A 19059-nucleotide genomic window follows, 5' to 3' on the forward strand; every position below is an offset into this window, starting at 1 on the left:
AATATACATTTAAACTTTAAGGCACCATGGAATCTCACAAAGGACTTGTCCAATTTGTTATTGTTGATATATTGTGGCCAAGGATAACAAGAATATATTTAACTTTTGAATAAATTGAATTCTTACTCTGCTTCACCTATCTCTAAGTTTGAATGTGGGAGGTTATATTTACTATCAGGAGGCCGATGGGGGGGGGGGGGGGGGGGGGGGGGGGGGGGGTTGGCGTAAACACCACAATAGCAAAACTCTTTATTTTTTATGTAATTTACATAGTACATTTTCGAAGTTCCAAGTAAATCTACAATGTAACATAGGAAATTGTCTTTTCCGCACTTTAATAAGAGCAGAATAAAAAATACTACATTAGCAATTTTCTTAAAATTGTTATGATTTTTAATATTTGATTAGTAATATCATTTTCTACATTATATTTAAATAGTTCTTGTGGGGGTCATCCCAAAATATCAAAATGCACCAATATATGGATTCAAAAGTAACCACGGGATAGCATTATTCTCTGTATTAAATTTCAAAGTCGTGTTCTTCTAACATTTTTTTAATGATATTTCTTTTAATGTATTCCCACAAAGCTTCATTTTAACATTAAGTCTTAAAAAACCCAATGGCAATGCTTACCTGGAGAACAACAGAAAACTCGTTTTAAAAATGAATTTTTCCTTTAAAAAGCATAATATTTGTATTGGTATTTTGTTTTTTGTGTTTAATTTAGTAAATGGTATTGAAAAAAAAATCAAGAAAGGCATGAATACACTGTATATTTGACTAACGGTTAGAGTACACTCACATGGGACTAATTTCTGGTAAAATATGCTATAGGGTAAAACGTGTTATTATTTACAATGCATGAACTTCATACCAACAAATCAATTTTTGCTGAGAAAGTCCAGAATTCTTGGACATTCAAGACAAAACATAGCGTTACTTCTAAGACCTTCAACATACAAGTAATAATGTATGTACCGTAACAGTTGAGATTATTTTTCCGGAAATTGGAAGGTTTATCTAAAATACTTTTGAAATTCTTCACGTTGACAAAATATCCGGTGATTATTTTTGCAGAGCACATCACAGAGGTATAGAATAGGGTACTTTTTTATATCCTATAACCAGGCACTATAACCAGGATGTGCGCATGCGTGAACCAACTTTCCATCGGGATCGGTAAACGATTGGGAGGAAATTCGAAAGCTATTTGGAGGAACTTCGAACTGATATATGTGCAATTTAAAAATGCGATTTTTATATGAAAAATATGATAAGAAGTGATAAAAATGTTATGTACATTAGATTTTACACCAAAAAATTAAATAAATAATTGAGAGAACAATCAAAATCAATGTTACAGGAAAACAACAGGCACTTAGCATCGGAGGGGGGGGGGGGGTTGGAATGGGGGCAGGGACAGGGGGACGGGACTGCCCCCCTCCAGCACACGTTTTCTCGCAGCAAATATTTTTCTTGAATTTACTTATAAAAAAGTAAATTAACATACAGTTGCACCCCCCAATGTTTTTGGGACCATGTAAAATTTGAAATGAAAGAGAGGAAATAAACTGTGAAATTGAAGTTAAAGGTACACTTAGCCCCCTACCCCCACGGATTAGGATTTTCAATTATTTAAAAAGTATTTTTGAGTTGGTTTTTTTTTCAAGGCAAGATTGGATGAGTCTGCCCTCAACCCACTTTGCTACGATGCTAGGTGCCTGAACAAAATATCATGGTTTCATTACATACATGTATGCTAGTATAAAGACTTTATGTAAACCAATATTATCTCGTGCATTGTTCCATTCACCAGGTTCTACAAACACCTTAGTCCAAAATAAATAAAAAATCCAAGACTAGGAGGGGAAGAAAGAAGAAATCTATTTTCCTTTTTTTTTTTACTCAGGAGCTATTTTGTTGGGGGGGGGGGGGTATTAGGGATGAACAGGTCACTGACCCCTTGTAGATCTACCCATGACCTATCACCAGGGTCTGTATACACATAACCAGGGTCAGTATACCCATCATCATGATCTCCAGGGTCAGAGTACATATCACCAGAGTCTGTGTGCCCTTCACCAGAGTCTGTACACCCATAACCAGGGCCAGTATACCCATCACCAGGGTCTCCATACCTATCACCAGGGTCAGAGTACGTATCACCAGAGTTTGTGTGCCCATCACCAGGGTCTGTACACCCATCACAAGGGTTAGTATACCCATCACAAGGGTCTCCATACCTATCACCAGGGTCAGAGTGCGTATCACCAGAGTCTGTATGCCCAACACCAGGGTCTGTACGCCAATAACCAGGGTCAGTATACCCATCACGAGGGTCTCCATACCTATCACCAGGGTCAGAGTACGTATCACCAGAGTCTGTGTGCCCATCACAAGTGTCAGTATACACATAACCAGGGCCAGTATACCCATCACCAGGGTCTCCACACCTATCACCAGGGTCAGAGTACGTATCACCATAATCTGTGTGCCCTTCACCAGAGTCTGTACACCCATAACCAGGGCCAGTATACCCATTACCAGGGTCTTCATACCTATCACCAGGGTCAGAGTACGTATCACCAGAGTCTGTGTGCCCATCACCAGGGTCTGTATACCCATAACAGGGCCAGTATACCCATCACCAGGGTCTCCATACCTATCACCAGGGTCAGAGTACGTATCACCAGAGTCTGTGTGCCCATCACCAGAGTCTGTACACCCATAACCAGGGCCAGTATACCCATCACCAGGGTCTCCATACCTATCACCAGGGTCAGAGTACGTGTCACCAGAGTTTATGTGCCCATCACCAGGGTCTGGATACCCATAACCAGGGTCAGTATACCTATCACCAGGGTCTCCATGCCTATCACCAGGGTCAGAGTACGTATCACCAGAGTCTGTGTGCCCATCACCAGAGTCTGTACACCCATAACCAGGGTCAGTATATCTATCACCAGGGTCTCCATACCTATCACCAGGGTCAGAGTACGTATCACCAGAGTCTGTGTGCCCATCACCAGGGTCTGTATACCCATAACCAGGGCAAGTATACCCATCACCAGGGTCTCCATACCTATCACCAAGGTCAGAGTACGTGTCACCAGAGTTTGTGTGCCCATCACCAGGGTCTTCATACCTATCACCAGGGTCAGAGTACGTATCACCAGAGTCTGTGTGCCCAACACCAGGGTCTGTATACCCATAACCAGGGCCAGTATACCCATCACCAGGGTCTCCATACCTATCACCAGGGTCAGAGTACGTATCACCAGAGTTTGTGTGCCCATCACCAGGGTCTGTACACCCATAACCAGGGCCAGTATACCCATCACCAGGGTCTCCATACCTATCACCAGGGTCAGAGTACGTGTCACCAGAGTCTGTGTGCCTATCACCAGGGTCTGTACACCCATAACCAGGGCCAGTATAACCATCACCAGGGTCTCCATACCTATCACCAGGGTCATTATATCCATCACTAGAGTTTGTGTGCCCAACAACGGGGTCTGTACACCCATCACCAGGGTCAGTATACCAATCACCTGGGTCTGTACACCCATAACCAGGGTCAGTATACCCATCACCAGGGTCTTCATATCTATCACCAGGGTCAGAGTACGTATCACCAGAGTCTGTACACCCATAACCAGGGTCAGTATACCCATCACCAGGGTATGTACACCCATAACCAGGGTCATTATACCCATCACCAGGGTATGTACACCCATAACCAGGGTCAGTATACCCATCACCACGGTCTCAATACCTATCACCAGGGTCAGAGTACGTATCACCAGAGTCTGTGTGCATGCTCATGACCAGGGTCTGTACATCCGTAGCCAAAGTCAGCATACCCATCACCAGGTTCTCAATACCTATCACCAGGGTCATAATGCTTATCACCAGAGTCAGAGTATGTATCACCAGAACTATAAAAATATCACCTGGGTCATTATACCTTTTAGAAGGGTCAGTGTTCGTAGTACTAGGGTCTGTGTGCCTATCATCATGGTCTGTATATTCATAACAAAGGTCAGTTTACCTTTCACCAGGGTCTCCATACCTATCACCAGGGTCAGCGTGCGTATCACCAGAGTCTGTGTGCCTATCACCAGGGTTTGTACACCCATAACCAGGGCCAGTATACCCATTACCAGGGTCTTCATACCTATCACCAGGGTCAGAGTACGTATCACCAGAGTCTGTGTGCCCATCACCAGGGTCTGTATACCCATAACCAGGGCCAGTATACCCATCACCAGGGTCTCCATACCTATCACCAGGGTCAGAGTACGTATCACTAGAGTCTGTGTGCCCATCACCAGAGTCTGTACACCCATAAACAGGGCCAGTATAACCATCACCAGGGTCTCCATACCTATCACCAGGGTCAGAGTACGTGTCACCAGAGTTTGTGTGCCCATCACCAGGGTCTGTACACCCATAACCAGGGTCAGTATATCTATCACCAGGGTCTCCATATCTATCACCAGGGTCAGAGAACGTATCACCAGAGTCTGTGTGCCCATCACCAGGGTCTGTATACCCATAACCAGGGCAAGTATACCCATCACCAGGGTCTCCATACCTATCACCAGGGTCAGAGTACGTGTCACCAGAGTTTGTGTGCCCATCACCAGGGTCTTCATACCTATCACCAGGGTAGGAGTACGTATCACCAGAGTCTGTGTGCCCATCACCAGGGTCTGTATACCCATAACAGGGCCAGTATACCCATCAACAGGGTCTTCATACCTATCACCAGGGTCAGAGTACGTATCACCAGAGTCTGTGTGCCCATCACCAGAGTCTGTATACCCATAACCAGGGCCAGTATACCCATCACCAGGGTCTCCATACCTATCACCAGGGTCAGAGTACGTGTCACCAGAGTTTATGTGCCCATCACCAGGGTCTGGATACCCATAACCAGGGTCAGTATACCTATCACCAGGATCTCCATGTCTATCACCAGGGTCAGAGTACGTATCACCAGAGTCTGTGTGCCCATCACCAGAGTCTGTACACCCATAACCAGGGTCAGTATATCTATCACCAGGGTCTCCATACCTATCACCAGGGTCAGAGTACGTATCACCAGAGTCTGTGTGCCCATCACCAGGGTCTGGATACCCATAACCAGGGCAAGTATACCCATCACCAGGGTCTCCATACCTATCACCAGGGTCAGAGTACGTGTCACCAGAGTTTGTGTGCCCATCACCAGGGTCTTCATACCTATCACCAGGGTCAGAGTACGTATCACCAGAGTCTGTGTGCCCATCACCAGGGTCTGTATACCCATAACAGGGCCAGTATACCCATCAACAGGGTCTCCATACCTATCACCAGGGTCAGAGTACGTATCACCAGAGTCTGTGTGCCCATCACCAGAGTCTGTACACCCATAACCAGGGCCAGTATACCCATCACCAGGGTCTCCATACCTATCACCAGGGTCAGAGTACGTGTCACCAGAGTTTATGTGCCCATCACCAGGGTCTGGATACCCATAACCAGGGTCAGTATACCTATCACCAGGGTCTCCATGCCTATCACCAGGGTCAGAGTACGTATCACCAGAGTCTGTGTGCCCATCACCAGGGTCTGTATACCCATAACCAGGGCCAGTATACCCATCACGAGGGTCTCCATACCTATCACCCGGGTCAGAATACGTGTCACCAGAGTCTGTGTGCCTATCACCAGGGTCTGTACACCCATAACCAGGGCCAGTATACCCATCACCAGGGTCTCCATACCTATCACCAGGGTCATTATATCCATCACTAGAGTTTGTGTGCCCAACAACGGGGTCTGTACACTCATCACCAGGGTCAGTATACCAATCACCCGGGTCTGTACACCCATAACCAGGGTCAGTATACCCATCACCAGGGTCTTCATATCTATCACCAGAGTCAGAGTACGTATCACCAGAGTCTGTACACCCATAACCAGGGTCAGAATACCCATCACCAGGGTATGTACACCCATAACCAGGGTCATTATACCCATCACCAGGGTATGTACACCCATAACCAGGGTCAGTGTACCCATCACCAGGGTCTCAATACCTATCACCAGGGTCAGAGTACGTATCACCAGAGTCTGTGTGCATGCTCATGACCAGGGTCTGTACATCCGTAGCCAAAGTCAGCATACCCATCACCAGGTTCTCAATATACCTATCACCAGGGTCATAATGCCTATCACCAGAGTCAGAGTACGTATCACCAGAACTGTAAACATATCACCTGGGTCATTATACCTTTTAGTAGGGTCAGTGTTCGTAGTACTAGGGTCTGTGTGCCCATCATCATGGTCTGTATATTCATAACAAAGGTCAGTTTACCCTTCACCAGGGTCTTAATACTTTTACCAGGATAGTGTACGCATCAATAGGGTCTGTGTGCCCATCACCAGGGTCAGTATACCTAACACAACAGTCAGTGCACTTATCATTAGGGTTTGTATATCCATTACCTGAGTCAGGTAATACTGACCCTGTTGATAAGTAGAGTGACCCTGGTGATAGGTATACTGATCCTGGTGAAGAGCACACATACCTTGGTGATACGTACACTCATGACCCTTGTGATAGGTATACTGACTCAGGTGATGGTTATTCTTACCCTGGTTATAGATTTTGAGATTCTGGTGTTACGTATGCTGACCTTATAATATCTACACTTTTGTGTATACCGACTCTGGTGATGGATACATACTGACCCCTGTGATTGGCTACAGACCCTTGTGATACGTACGCTGACTCTGTCGATAGGTATACTGACCCTGGTGATAGAGAATGTAATAGATATACTGGTGATAAATGTACTGACTCTTGTGATAGGTATACTGACCTTGGAGATGGGCCCTCAGACCCACGGATGCGTACACTGACACGGCCGTTAGGTAAACTAACTCTGGTGATAGGTAATAGGTAGAGTTATCCTGGTGAAAGTCTACTGATCAAGGTAATGGATGTACAAACCCTGAAGATAAGTGCACTGACTGTTGTAATAGATATACTGACCCTAATGATGGGCACACAGACCCTATTGATTCGTAAACTATTCCTGGTGATAAGTATTTAGACCCTGGTGATGGGCATACTGGCCCTGGTTATGGGGGTACAGACTCTGGTGATGGGCACACAGACTCTGGTGATACGTACTCTGACCCTGGTGATAGGTATGAAGACCCTGGTGATAGGTATACTGGCCCTGGTTATGGGTGTACAGACTCTGGTGAAGGGCACACAGACTCTGGTGATACATACTCTGACCCTGGTGATAGGTATGAAGACCCTGGTGATGGGTATACTGACCCTGGTGATGGGTATCCAGACCCTGGTGTTGGGCACACAAACTCTGGTGACACGTACTCTGACCCTGGTGATAGGTATGGAGACCCTGGTGATGGGTATACTGGCCCTGGTTATGGGTATACAGACCCTGGTGATGGGCACATAGACTCTGGTGACACGTACTCTGACCCTGGTGATAGGTATGGAGACCCTGGTGATGGGTATACTGGCCCTGGTTATGGGTATACAGACCCTGGTGATGGGCACATAGACTCTGGTGATACGTACTCTGACCCTGGTGATAGGTATGGAGACCCTGGTGATGGGTATACTGGCCCTGGTTATGGGTGTACAGACCCTGGTGATGGGCACACAGACTCTGGTGATACGTACTCTGACCCTGGTGATAGGTATGAAGACCCTGGTGATGGGTATACTGGCCCTGGTTATGGGTGTACAGACTCTAGTGATGGGCACACAGACTCTGGTGATACGTACTCTGACCCTGGTGATAGGTATGGAGACCCTGGTGATGGGTATACTGGCCCTGTTATGGGTATACAGACCCTGGTGATGGGCACACAGACTCTGGTGATACGTACTCTGACCCTGGTGATAGGTATGGAGACCCTGGTGATGGGTATACTGGCCCTGGTTATGGGTGTACAAACTCTGGTGAAGGGCACCCAGACTCTGGTGATACGTACTCTGACCCTGGTGATAGGTATGGAGACCCTGGTGATGGGTATACTGGCCCTGGTTATGTGTATACTGACACTTGTGATGGGCACACAGACTCACGTGATACGTACTCTGACACTGGTGATATGTATGAAGACCCTGGTAATGGGTATACTGACCCTGGTTATGGGTGTACAGACCCTGGTGATGGGCACACAGACTCTGGTGATACGTACTCTGACCCTGGTGATAGGTATGGAGACCCTGGTGATGGGTATACTGGCCCTGGTTATGGGTGTACAAACTCTGGTGAAGGGCACCCAGACTCTGGTGATACGTACTCTGACCCGGTGATAGGTATGGAGACCCTGGTGATGTGTATACTGACCCTGGTTATGGGTATCCAGACCCTGGTGATGGGCACACAAACTCTGGTGACACGTACTCTGACCCTGGTGATAGGTATGGAGACCCTGGTGATGGGTATACTGGCCCTGGTTATGGGTATACAGACCCTGGTGATGGGCACACAGACTCTGGTGATACGTACTCTGACCCTGGTGATAGGTATGAAGACCCTGGTGATGGGTATACTGGCCCTGGTTATGGGTATACAGACCCTAGTGATGGGCACACAGACTCTGGTGAGACGTACTCTGACCCTGGTGATAGGTATGGAGACCCTGGTGATGGGTATACTGGCCCTGGTTATGGGTATACAGACCCTAGTGATGGGCACACAGACTCTGGTGAGACGTACTCTGACCCTGGTGATAGGTATGGAGACCCTGGTGATGGGTATACTGGCCCTGTTATGGGTATACAGACCCTGGTGATGGGCACACAGACTCTGGTGATACGTACTCTGACCCTGGTGATAGGTATGGAGACCCTGGTGATGGGTATACTGGCCCTGGTTATGGGTGTACAGACTCTGGTGAAGGGCACACAGACTCTGGTGATACGTACTCTGACCCTGGTGATAGGTATGGAGACCCTGGTGATGGGTATACTGGCCCTAGTTATGTGTATACTGACACTTGTGATGGGCACACAGACTCACGTGATACGTACTCTGACCCTGGTGATAGGTATGAAGACCCTGGTGATGGGTATACTGACCCTGGTTATGGGTATCCAGACCCTGGTGATGGGCACACAGACTCTGGTGATACGTACTCTGACCCTGGTGATGGGTATACTGGCCCTGGTTATGGGTGTACAGACTCTGGTGAAGGGCACACAGACTCTGGTGATACGTACTCTGACCCTGGTGATAGGTATGGAGACCCTGGTGATGGGTATACTGACCCTGGTTATGGGTATCCAGACCCTGGTGATGGGCACACAAACTCTGGTGACACGTACTCTGACCCTGGTGATAGGTATGGAGACCCTGGTGATGGGTATACTGGCCCTGGTTATGGGTATACAGACCCTGGTGATGGGCACACAGACTCTGGTGATACGTACTCTGACTCTGGTGATAGGTATGAAGACCCTGGTGATGGGTATACTGACCCTGGTTATGGGTATACAGACCCTGGTGATGGGCACACAGACTCTGGTGATACATACTCTGACCCTGGTGATAGGTATGGAGACCCTGGTGATGGGTATACTGACCCTGGTTATGGGTATCCAGACCCTGGTGATGGGCACACAAACTCTGGTGACACGTACTCTGACCCTGGTGATAGGTATGGAGACCCTGTTGATGGGTATACCGGACCTGGTTATGGGTGTACAGACTCTGGTGATGGGCACAGAGACTCTGGTGATACGTACTCTGACCCTGGTGATAGGAATGGAGACCCTGGTGATGGGTATTCTGGCCCTGTTATGGGTATACAGACCCTGGTGATGGGCACACAGACTCTGGTGATACGTACTCTGACCCTGGTGATAGGTATGAAGACCCTGGTGATGGGTATACTGGCCCTGGTTATGGGTGTACAGACTCTGGTGATGGGCACACAGACTCTGGTGATACGTACTCTGACCCTGGAGACCATGATGATGGGTATACTGACCCTGGTAATGTGTATACAGACCCTGGTGATAGGTCATGGGTAGATCTACAAGGGGTCAGTGACCTGTTCACCCCTAATACCCCCCTCCCCCAACAAAATAATTCCTGAGTAAAAAAAAAAAAGGAAAATAGATTTCTTCTTTCTTCCTCTCCTAGTCTTGGATTTTTTATTTATTTTGGACTAAGGTGTTTGTAGAACCTGGTGAATGGAACAATGCGCGAGATAATATTGGTTTACATAAAGTCTTTATACTAGCATACATGTATGTAATGAAACCATGATATTTTTGTTCAGGCACCTAGCATCGTAGCAAAGTGGGTTGAGGGCAGACTTATCCAATCTTGCCTTGAAAAAAAAAACCAACTCAAAAATACTTTTTAAATAATTGAAAATCCTAATCCGTGGGGGTAGGGGGCTAAGTGTACCTTTAACTTCAATTTCACGGTTTATTTCCTCTCTTTCATTTCATATTTTACATGGTCCCAAAAACATTGGGGGGGGGGTGCAACTGTATGTTAATTTACTTTTTTATAAGTAAATTCAAGAAAAATATTTGCTGCGAGAAAACGTGTGCTGGAGGGGGGCAGTCCCGTCCCCCTATCCCTGCCCCCATTCCAACGCCCCCCCCCCCCCCCCTCCGATGCTAAGTGCCTGTTGTTTTCCTGTAACATTGATTTTGATTGTTCTCTCAATTATTTATTTAATTTTTTGGTGTAAAATCTAATGTACATAACATTTTTATCACTTCTTATCATATTTTTCATATAAAAATCGCATTTTTAAATTGCACATATATCAGTTCGAAGTTCCTCCAAATAGCTTTCGAATTTCCTCCCAATCGTTTACCGATCCCGATGGAAAGTTGGTTCACGCATGCGCACATCCTGGTTATAGTGCCTGGTTATAGGATATAAAAAGTACCCTATTCTATACCTCCATCACAGGGGCTGTGAGCACATGTTAAATTTTCTAACAAATATACGAAATCAGGGTCATATTTCAAAGGCCTTAAACAATTATTTTGTAGAATGGCAACAGCAAAACTATCCTACAACGAGGACGGGAAAGCCATTTTAGGTAAGTCAGTAGTTTTATCATAAACATCCCTAAACCATGTAAACTGGTGTTGGAGCCAACCGAATACACCCACCATCATTATGATGTATAATACTTTTTTGACTTGTTTGGAGTATCAAATGATGTAAAAAATGTTTCAAGGACGAAATATGGATTATCTAGGCAAATGTATTTTACCGGTAGGCGTTTGTTGGCCTATTAATTTGTATAGTATGACAGTTATTTCTTGAAACATTATTTTGCTCTAAAATTGATATTATGATAAGGTAATAACATGACAGGTTTTCCCTATGCCCCCCTTAAACTTTAACCTTTTAGGCATTGAAGTAGTAATTTACAATTCTAATATACAAAATGCACTTCTTTTAACATGAAAATATATCTATCAGGTTGGGACCAATCTTCCAAATGGGATAGAATAGCCCAAACGGGATATAAATTTAAATTGCCAAAAATAAAAAAAAATTGATTTTGAAATTTTTGATATAAATCTGCATTAGAATAGATGAAATACACCAACTTTTAGTAAACAACTTTTTCTGTAGCTGACGGAGATTGATCCCTCAGTATATCCAAAACTTCTTGGGGATCAATCTTACAAACTATAGACATATAAAAAAAACTTCTTAACCAAAAGATGTTGCATTTGATTCACATTGATGCAGATTTATATTAAAAAGCCTGAAATAAAAAAAATTTTTTTTGCACTTTAAATTTATATCCCATTTGGGCTATTATATCCCAAACGGCCTATTATATCCCAAACGGGCTATTATATCCCATTTGGGAGATTGGTCCCAACCTGTCTATGATGAATTTCATCAATGAATCATTTCAGCACATTTCACCAATGGCAGAATAGATAAAAAGTGCACAAGACGAATTCATTTTGGTTACTTTGAAGGTGATCAGAATAACAAAAAATTAAAGGACAGGAAGATGTTGGTAAGTTAAACTTTTTTTTCACATTTCTGATCGGATTAGAATAGTGACATTTGTATTTGATTTCAATTAAATGGAAACGTTAAGCAGATGTTTAAGGAAAGATATACAGGAATTATTTTTTTTAACTGTATGGTTGACTTCATATTGACAACTACACTGGATATATTTCTAAATGCTTACTAATTTTCATACAACTTTGATGTTTTATAACCAGTCTAGATTTTATATTTTAACAAGCAAATTATGTTAAATCAAGAAATTGTGAAAGAAATTAAAATGGCAGTAGGCAAATTTATCATCACTGAATAATATTTATGCATATAGAATATTAAGTTTTTGATTCATAGAAAATTGCAGTTGTATGCAAAGTAATTTCTAACATTGAATTTGCACTGAAATTTCCCCACTTTAATCATACACAGGTTGCGGAGACCACTGACATGTCTTACGTTGGCCAAAATTATGGTCCCCTAGCCAGCACAATGCAGCAAAGTTGCAAGTATGACTTTAATTTAATCTATTTTACATACATACACATGTTTGTGTATACTTGTCATAACTAATAATTTGTTGTAATTTGTAGATATTATGTGGGTGTGTTAGATAAAACAACAGGGAAAATGAAAATCTGTGATGCAGAAATCTTCCAGATGCACCCAAAACCTTCAGGTAAGACAACTTACTCCTGGTCTATGGAAATTGAAAACGTGACAAAATTAATAAATCGGTGTAGAATCAGTGTAGAAAAGACTCGGCAGCAGAAAAAAATTAGAGTGGGCAATGCATACAAAAGAATCAAGAAATGATAAAAAAAAGATCAGTTTGTTGAGCTGATAAACATTCAGTCTAGGAATTGCATGAGCAGTATGATTAAGAAACATACTTGTGGTGTCTTTTTTAGACCAAAAAGCACACATTTGCTATCTGTCTTTATCTCCATTTGAACATATCACCTTCACATGAGATTGTCTCAGTAAGAATTCATCCAGGGCTCACAAGTTGTTTGTATTGTTTAATATCTGAATATTTTTGTAATTTACTTTACTAGATTAGAACTTCTGGTTTAAATTATGATAGATATTGATGATGAAGTGGAAACATTCTCCCTCCCGTCAACTGTCACAGAAAAAACCTTTGTAGAGAAGGTAAGACTAAAACTCGTGGACTAGAAACAAAGAGGAACGTGAACTAGATGTCTATATATAGATAGTTTTTTAGTGAAAAAAAACAGGTACAAGGGACAGTGTTTTATAATATTCATTTTATGTGGGAAAGAAAATATTTTAATACAATGTATATCATTTGGTCATGCACCAGTAAAAAACTCCACAATTTGCATTGCTCTGTGAAAATCATTTATAACGAAATGAACCAAATCAAGTAGTTAAAGCAATCAAAGACTTTGTAATAGACAAGAAATAAATGAATTAAAAAGCAATGGAGAATTGAACACCATCACAATGTTTAAATGAGTTGGAAGTCGCAAGCACTGTTTATGATGTACAGTGTATTCTAACCTCTGTATGACTCTCAGATCCTATTATATCCCAACCAATTTGCGTGGTACAATCAAGTTTGAGTTAATGAAGGAACCAGTATAATTAATCAAAAGCTGTTCACTAAAATGCATGACTCAAATTGCATAAGTGTGTTTGCACTTTGTAGAATGATATGCTGACTAGTGCCTTTGGAAGCAAGAAGAAACAGAGGGCCCTGGAGTCTCGGCTGAAGAACCAGATCAAGGGGAAGGCCCTGGACAAAGCCATGAGTTCCGTGCTCAGTCAGGCCTCTAGCATCGAGCCCGTGCAATGTTAGTTACACCAGTCTTAATATGGTCGATGGGGAGGGGGGGGGGGGGTAGAGAAAAAAACAGAGAAAGAGATTTGTTTAGCATTGTAATTTGTCATTATTTCAACATAATAATGGAAGGTTTTAATTCTAAAATACTTAAAGATTCTCAGTGTTTTAGTGTCTACCATACACCAGTTCTAGAAATATGAATAAGCACTCACATGCTGAGGAAATACCGGTAGTATTTATCAACTTTTGAAAAGTATCCTTTGTTTTGACTTTACAGTGACAGATTCCAATACAGAATATTCCATTACCCCTCCCATTAACCAGAAGGCAACAACACCAGGGGAGGTCTACGATATCAACTACAGTAAGTGTTCAATAGCTAGGGAGGTCTACGATATCAACTACAGTAAGTGTTCAATAGCTAGGGAGGTCTATGATATCAACTACAGTAAGTGTTCAACAGCTAGGGAGGTCTATGATATCAACTATAGTAAGTGTTCAACAGCTAGGGAGGTCTACAATATCAACTACAGTAAGTGTTCAACAGCTAGGGAGGTCTACGATATCAACTACAGTAAGTGTTCAATAGCTAGGGAGGTCTACGATATCAACTACAGTAAGTGTTCAATAGCCAGGGAGGTCTACGATATCAACTACAGTAAGTGTTCAACAGCTAGGGAGGTCTACAATATCAACTACAGTAAGTGTTCAATAGCTAGGGAGGTCTATGATATCAACTACAGTAAGTGTTCAATAGCTAGGGAGGTCTACCATATCAACTACAGTAAGTGTTCAATAGCTAGGGAGGTCTACCATATCAACTAATAAGTTTGAATAGCTGTGGAGGTCTACAATATGAACTAGAGTAAGATTTGAATAGTTAAGGAGATCTACATGTGCAATGTCAACTACAGTAAGTTTTAAAAAGTTTTGAATAGCTTGGGAGGTCTACGATATCAACTACAATAGGTTTTAAATAACTACTTTTGTTTTGAGGATTGAAATGTATTTCTGGTAATTTTTTCTTTCTTAGAATCATAGCTTGTGTAATTACAATGATAGTAGCAACCAATTCTCAATTGTTTTACCTGTAGTTGTTCACCCCAATGAGAAGCAGGCTACAGCAGAGGCCTCGGGAGTGTTCTTTGATGCTACATTAGACACCATCCAACAGTGGAGAAAGGAAAATAAGTAAAGAAATCTAATGTAAAACTGGTTTACTGCAATATATTTGACAGTGACTTTTGTGCTCTCATAAATATTGACAGAAAAGAAAAAGCTTTGCTGCCCCCTTTCCTCTGTAAAAGAAGATATACACAATAATCTGTTTGACATATTTATATGTTGATATTATACACTGTATATCCATCTACTGGATATGAGGACAACAACAAGTTTATTGTTTCTTAAGATAGCAATTATTTCTCACGTCACAAACTTGTTATTGTCTTCATAACCAGTATAAATGTGTCCGGAATGCAGCCAAGTTGGTTGGTATATAATTTTTAGTAATATCAGACTTTGAATTTAATTAAAGTAGCAATTCTGATTCAGAAGAAAAGTACAAGATCAAAGAAAAATTTATTTGATGTTTAAATATGTACACTCTATACTGATTAACACATGTTATTGTGGTTAAGTTTAACATTCTTTGTTTTTTTTGGTATAGGTATCCTAAACAGATATTGTCCTTATTATCAAGAATGCCAAAGACAGAAGAGCGCCGATCAGAACGAGCAACTTATATAATGTACCTGTACTACTTGATACACCTACACAACCTAAAGCAAAAACAGCTCAGGGATAAAGGTAAGCTGATCACAAACAAAGCCTGGCTGCTGAGCTTCAGACATAATTATTTCCTTCACGGATCAGTGGCAGCCATAGTTCCAAGTGGCTCAAGCATTATTTAAGGTGATATGGGACACCTTCATATTGTGCTGCACTCCCAATCAAAATAAAGAATCAATAAAATCAAGTGTAGTTTTCTATAACTGTTTATCCCGACAGTTGTTACCTAACAGAATAGTGAATGGGGTTTGAACATTACCTATGAATCTGAAAATTATGAGTTTAAATCTTGCTGGGCTATTTATGATTTTTTCCTATCCAAACAATTTTTAAAACATTTTTGGTCAAATATTAAAAAAATTTAAAATTCGACAATGGGAAAAGTATTTCAAATATAGGTACTTTTATCCACATCAATATGGAAAGGCATCCCATACCACCTTAAATCAAATGCTGGTAAGAGTAAGAAAAATTAAGGTTTTACAGAATTAATTTTAATTAGTTTAATTCAAGGTGCTTTGTTAGATATATTTCTATGAAATGTTCCTACAACTCTACATATCTTGCATGTTAAAGGAGCAAGAATAAACTTAATACATCTAATGACTTTGATTTGTTGCTTTTGGGGGGGGGGGGGCAACTTCAAAAATCTAGCTCCTCAATGATTGGACTGCATTAGAGTATTAAATGATACTGTGACAAAAAAGTACTGTAACTATAGATTTTTATCTTATGCAAGTATATATGTACTTCATTCTGCTATTCCACATTTTGTTTTAAAATGCAAGAATATAGTTTTGATATGGTTTGTAACTGAAGATTCAATAAAAGTGAGATAATAAAATGTGTGACAGTTGTTCTCATGATTTTATGCTTATATTAATTCCATGCATTAATGAAGAATCTACGATAGTATTGACCTTGTTTCTTATAGATCCCCTCCCCACTGACTGGCCAGATCATGTCCGGTTCCATCTCCTGAAGAGATTTACACAGACAATCAGTGGGACCAGCAAACAGAGGTACTCAAAGAGTCCCTGTAATTAACAGTGGCAGTGTTTTCTTTATAGAGGCACGTCCTAAAATGTACTGACCCACAGTTGTCAGAGGTATACAAGGATCAGATCAGATCCAACCTTGCCAGCCCACTACATGTATTTGTGATCAGTTTTACACGAGAGGGGGAATTAATCAGAAAGTGACCTATTTTACAATTTTAGGAACCCTCTCATTGAAATTGTCATACACAGAACAATCATTAGACTAGGAAAATGAAATCATATATGTGATAGTAGTATATGTAACATTTTCAGATTCTAACTTAAAAAGCTTTATATAACCTTGAATTCACTGAATATCTATAAAGTTTAACTATTGTTGCAAATGCTAAAGAGACAAAGTTATTTAATAATACTGAGTGATTTTCAGAGTAATAACTTGGCATACAATGTACTTACTATTGTTTCTCTTGGCATTGGCAATGAGTCTGCTGAGAAATGTAAATAATTCAGTTTTACTAACAGCTAGGCTGTAGTTGAATTTGCTTGGAAACATCAGCTTGAATTAATGTTGACAATTTTAAATTTTGAAAATGTACGTAGAATACTATTTTAAACAATTTTTTGTTGCGCTAACTTCTTGCATTGTGCTTTTCTTTCTGTTTTAACAAAGAATTGAATATTGTTATTTTTTCCCCCCAGAATCATGCCTGCCAGACTAAAAGATAAACTAGTGTGTCACATACTGGTCCTCTGTCTGTTTTTGGAGGAATTTTCATTGGAGCTGACAAACCTTCAGACTGATCTCAGCAAATCTCATGAAATGTAAGATGACAAAAAATGGAACCATTCATATATTCAGGGTTATATCAATCTGAATTGTCTGTGGCACAAAGCTTATAAACAGCAGTTCTGATAGACAAACCAAATGTCAAGGAAAACATATTATAAGGTCTTTCATCTGTGGTGGTTTTTGGGAGTTGATTTAAATCAACTCTCCTATGCAGTTACTCTGGCAAACCGAAAGTGAAACAGTTTTTGGACCTAAGCACAAATCATAAACGCTGACAAGACTAAGTTCTTGAAAATAATAGAAAAAAAATCGATGTAATGTATGCCAAAGCATTGTTTTTCAAGGAAACTTATCTTTAAACACTTTGAAAATAGTCAAATTTTATATACTTTGAACAGTTTAGACATTTTTGTAGTCTCGTGTATTCCTACGCCAGAGTTAATATAGTCTCGTTCAACCAGACGCTTGGCTGTCTCCGTAAATCTGCGACAAGTAGAGAGGGGGCTCTCTTGCTTGTCAAATATTAACGGAGACAGCCGAGCATCTAGTTAAATGAGACTAGAGTTCGATATCAGTAGTGCTTGGATCCATACAACTTTTAGAATTGTTTCGATAACTAATACATACTAGTTGTTGAAATCTATCTTTAAATATTACACAACATGATTCATATGGGGTTTCTTGTCGGAAAAGTCTAAAAATTCATATTATAAAAAAGTGCGTAATTCAAATACAAGAAACTAGAAACTAATTGCCATGCAAGATAAATTGATTTTAAAATAAATGATAATCGATAAAATCAACTCCCGTCAGTACTTCAGTACTTTGATTAATTGTGGTGACGAAAATTTTTCCTTTGGCCCAAGTTTACAGTCAAAACGCTTAAGGCAAACTCTGACGTGAGACTCTTTGCTGTATCAAAATAGAGTAGAAAAAATAAATATACCATAGATAGAATTCAGTTACTAGTAAATTTTTACAGTACATACAAGTGTAAAATTGCTTCTTTTTTATGCTTAATTATTCAAAGTTTAAGATGTTCACATGTGAATTTTGTTTTAAACAGACTGTACAAACATTGTCAGATTCTTGGCTGTTCAACAAAAGTCAAGAAGGTGACGACAGAAGAGGGCAGTACCTCAGTCCGATGGGCGACCCTCTCCCTCCCCCTCCAACTACCCACCCAGGAGCGGCGGAAGAGGAAGCACTAGTCTCCATACATACAGTGTGACCTAGGGGGTGGGGGAGGAGGAGTCTTCATACACAGAAGTTGATGCTGGTGTCACTGTGTGTGGGGAGGTGGATAGGTTGTTGATTGTTAACATTTTACAGACATAAAAAGGGGGAAGGTAGACTAGGGCTTACCTTCTTTGATATCTCTTCAGCCTCAAGCAAGGAGAAGAAAACATCAGAGCTTGCCAATAAAATTTATATACTAACAGTACATTGCATATTAAGTTGTGTTTTTTCTAATTTTATTTTCGGATATAAATTTGTAACTGATACTGTTACACAAAGACAAGTTGATGGTGATAAATACAAGGTATAAAGCTGTTTAAAATGAAGAAGGAATGTCTCAGACTTCACATTAATTGCTCAAATCTTTCTGGTAGTGAAAAT

General features: G+C 41.3%; 1 protein-coding gene across 3 annotated transcripts; it reads left to right on the top strand.

Annotated features, from left to right (window-relative positions):
* Positions 1 to 1055: 1055 nt before the first annotated feature.
* LOC128192445 (DNA-directed RNA polymerase I subunit RPA49-like) lies at positions 1056 to 19014 on the top strand. 3 transcript variants are annotated; one of them, XM_052865117.1, is made up of 13 exons: positions 1056 to 1084; positions 10972 to 11112; positions 11951 to 12057; positions 12480 to 12556; positions 12641 to 12726; positions 13135 to 13202; positions 13723 to 13867; positions 14135 to 14221; positions 14952 to 15048; positions 15527 to 15666; positions 16583 to 16670; positions 17349 to 17471; positions 18506 to 19014. In XM_052865117.1, the coding sequence occupies exons 2-13, from the start codon at positions 11064 to 11066 to the stop codon at positions 18648 to 18650; spliced, it is 1212 nt and encodes a 403-aa protein (XP_052721077.1). In that variant the 5' UTR covers positions 1056 to 1084; positions 10972 to 11063; the 3' UTR covers positions 18651 to 19014. The 3 variants fall into 3 exon arrangements, with proteins under 3 accessions (XP_052721077.1, XP_052721076.1, XP_052721078.1); XM_052865116.1 differs by lacking the exon at positions 1056 to 1084 and having other exon boundaries at positions 10766 to 11112; XM_052865118.1 differs by lacking the exons at positions 1056 to 1084; positions 10972 to 11112 and adding an exon at positions 11155 to 11291.
* Positions 19015 to 19059: the final 45 nt, after the last annotated feature.

Source organism: Crassostrea angulata, chromosome 7 (assembly GCF_025612915.1).
Source record: "Crassostrea angulata isolate pt1a10 chromosome 7, ASM2561291v2, whole genome shotgun sequence".
NCBI lineage: Eukaryota > Metazoa > Mollusca > Bivalvia > Ostreida > Ostreidae > Magallana > Magallana angulata.

Coding starts and splice junctions, on each gene's coding strand:
- LOC128192445 (XM_052865117.1), top strand. CDS start 11,064: ATGGCAACAGCAAAACTATCCTACAACGAGGACGGGAAAGCCATTTTA. Junction 12,727..13,134: donor GATGCACCCAAAACCTTCAG/GTAAGACAACTT, acceptor AAATTATGATAG/ATATTGATGATGAAGTGGAA. Junction 15,667..16,582: donor AAAACAGCTCAGGGATAAAG/GTAAGCTGATCA, acceptor TGTTTCTTATAG/ATCCCCTCCCCACTGACTGG.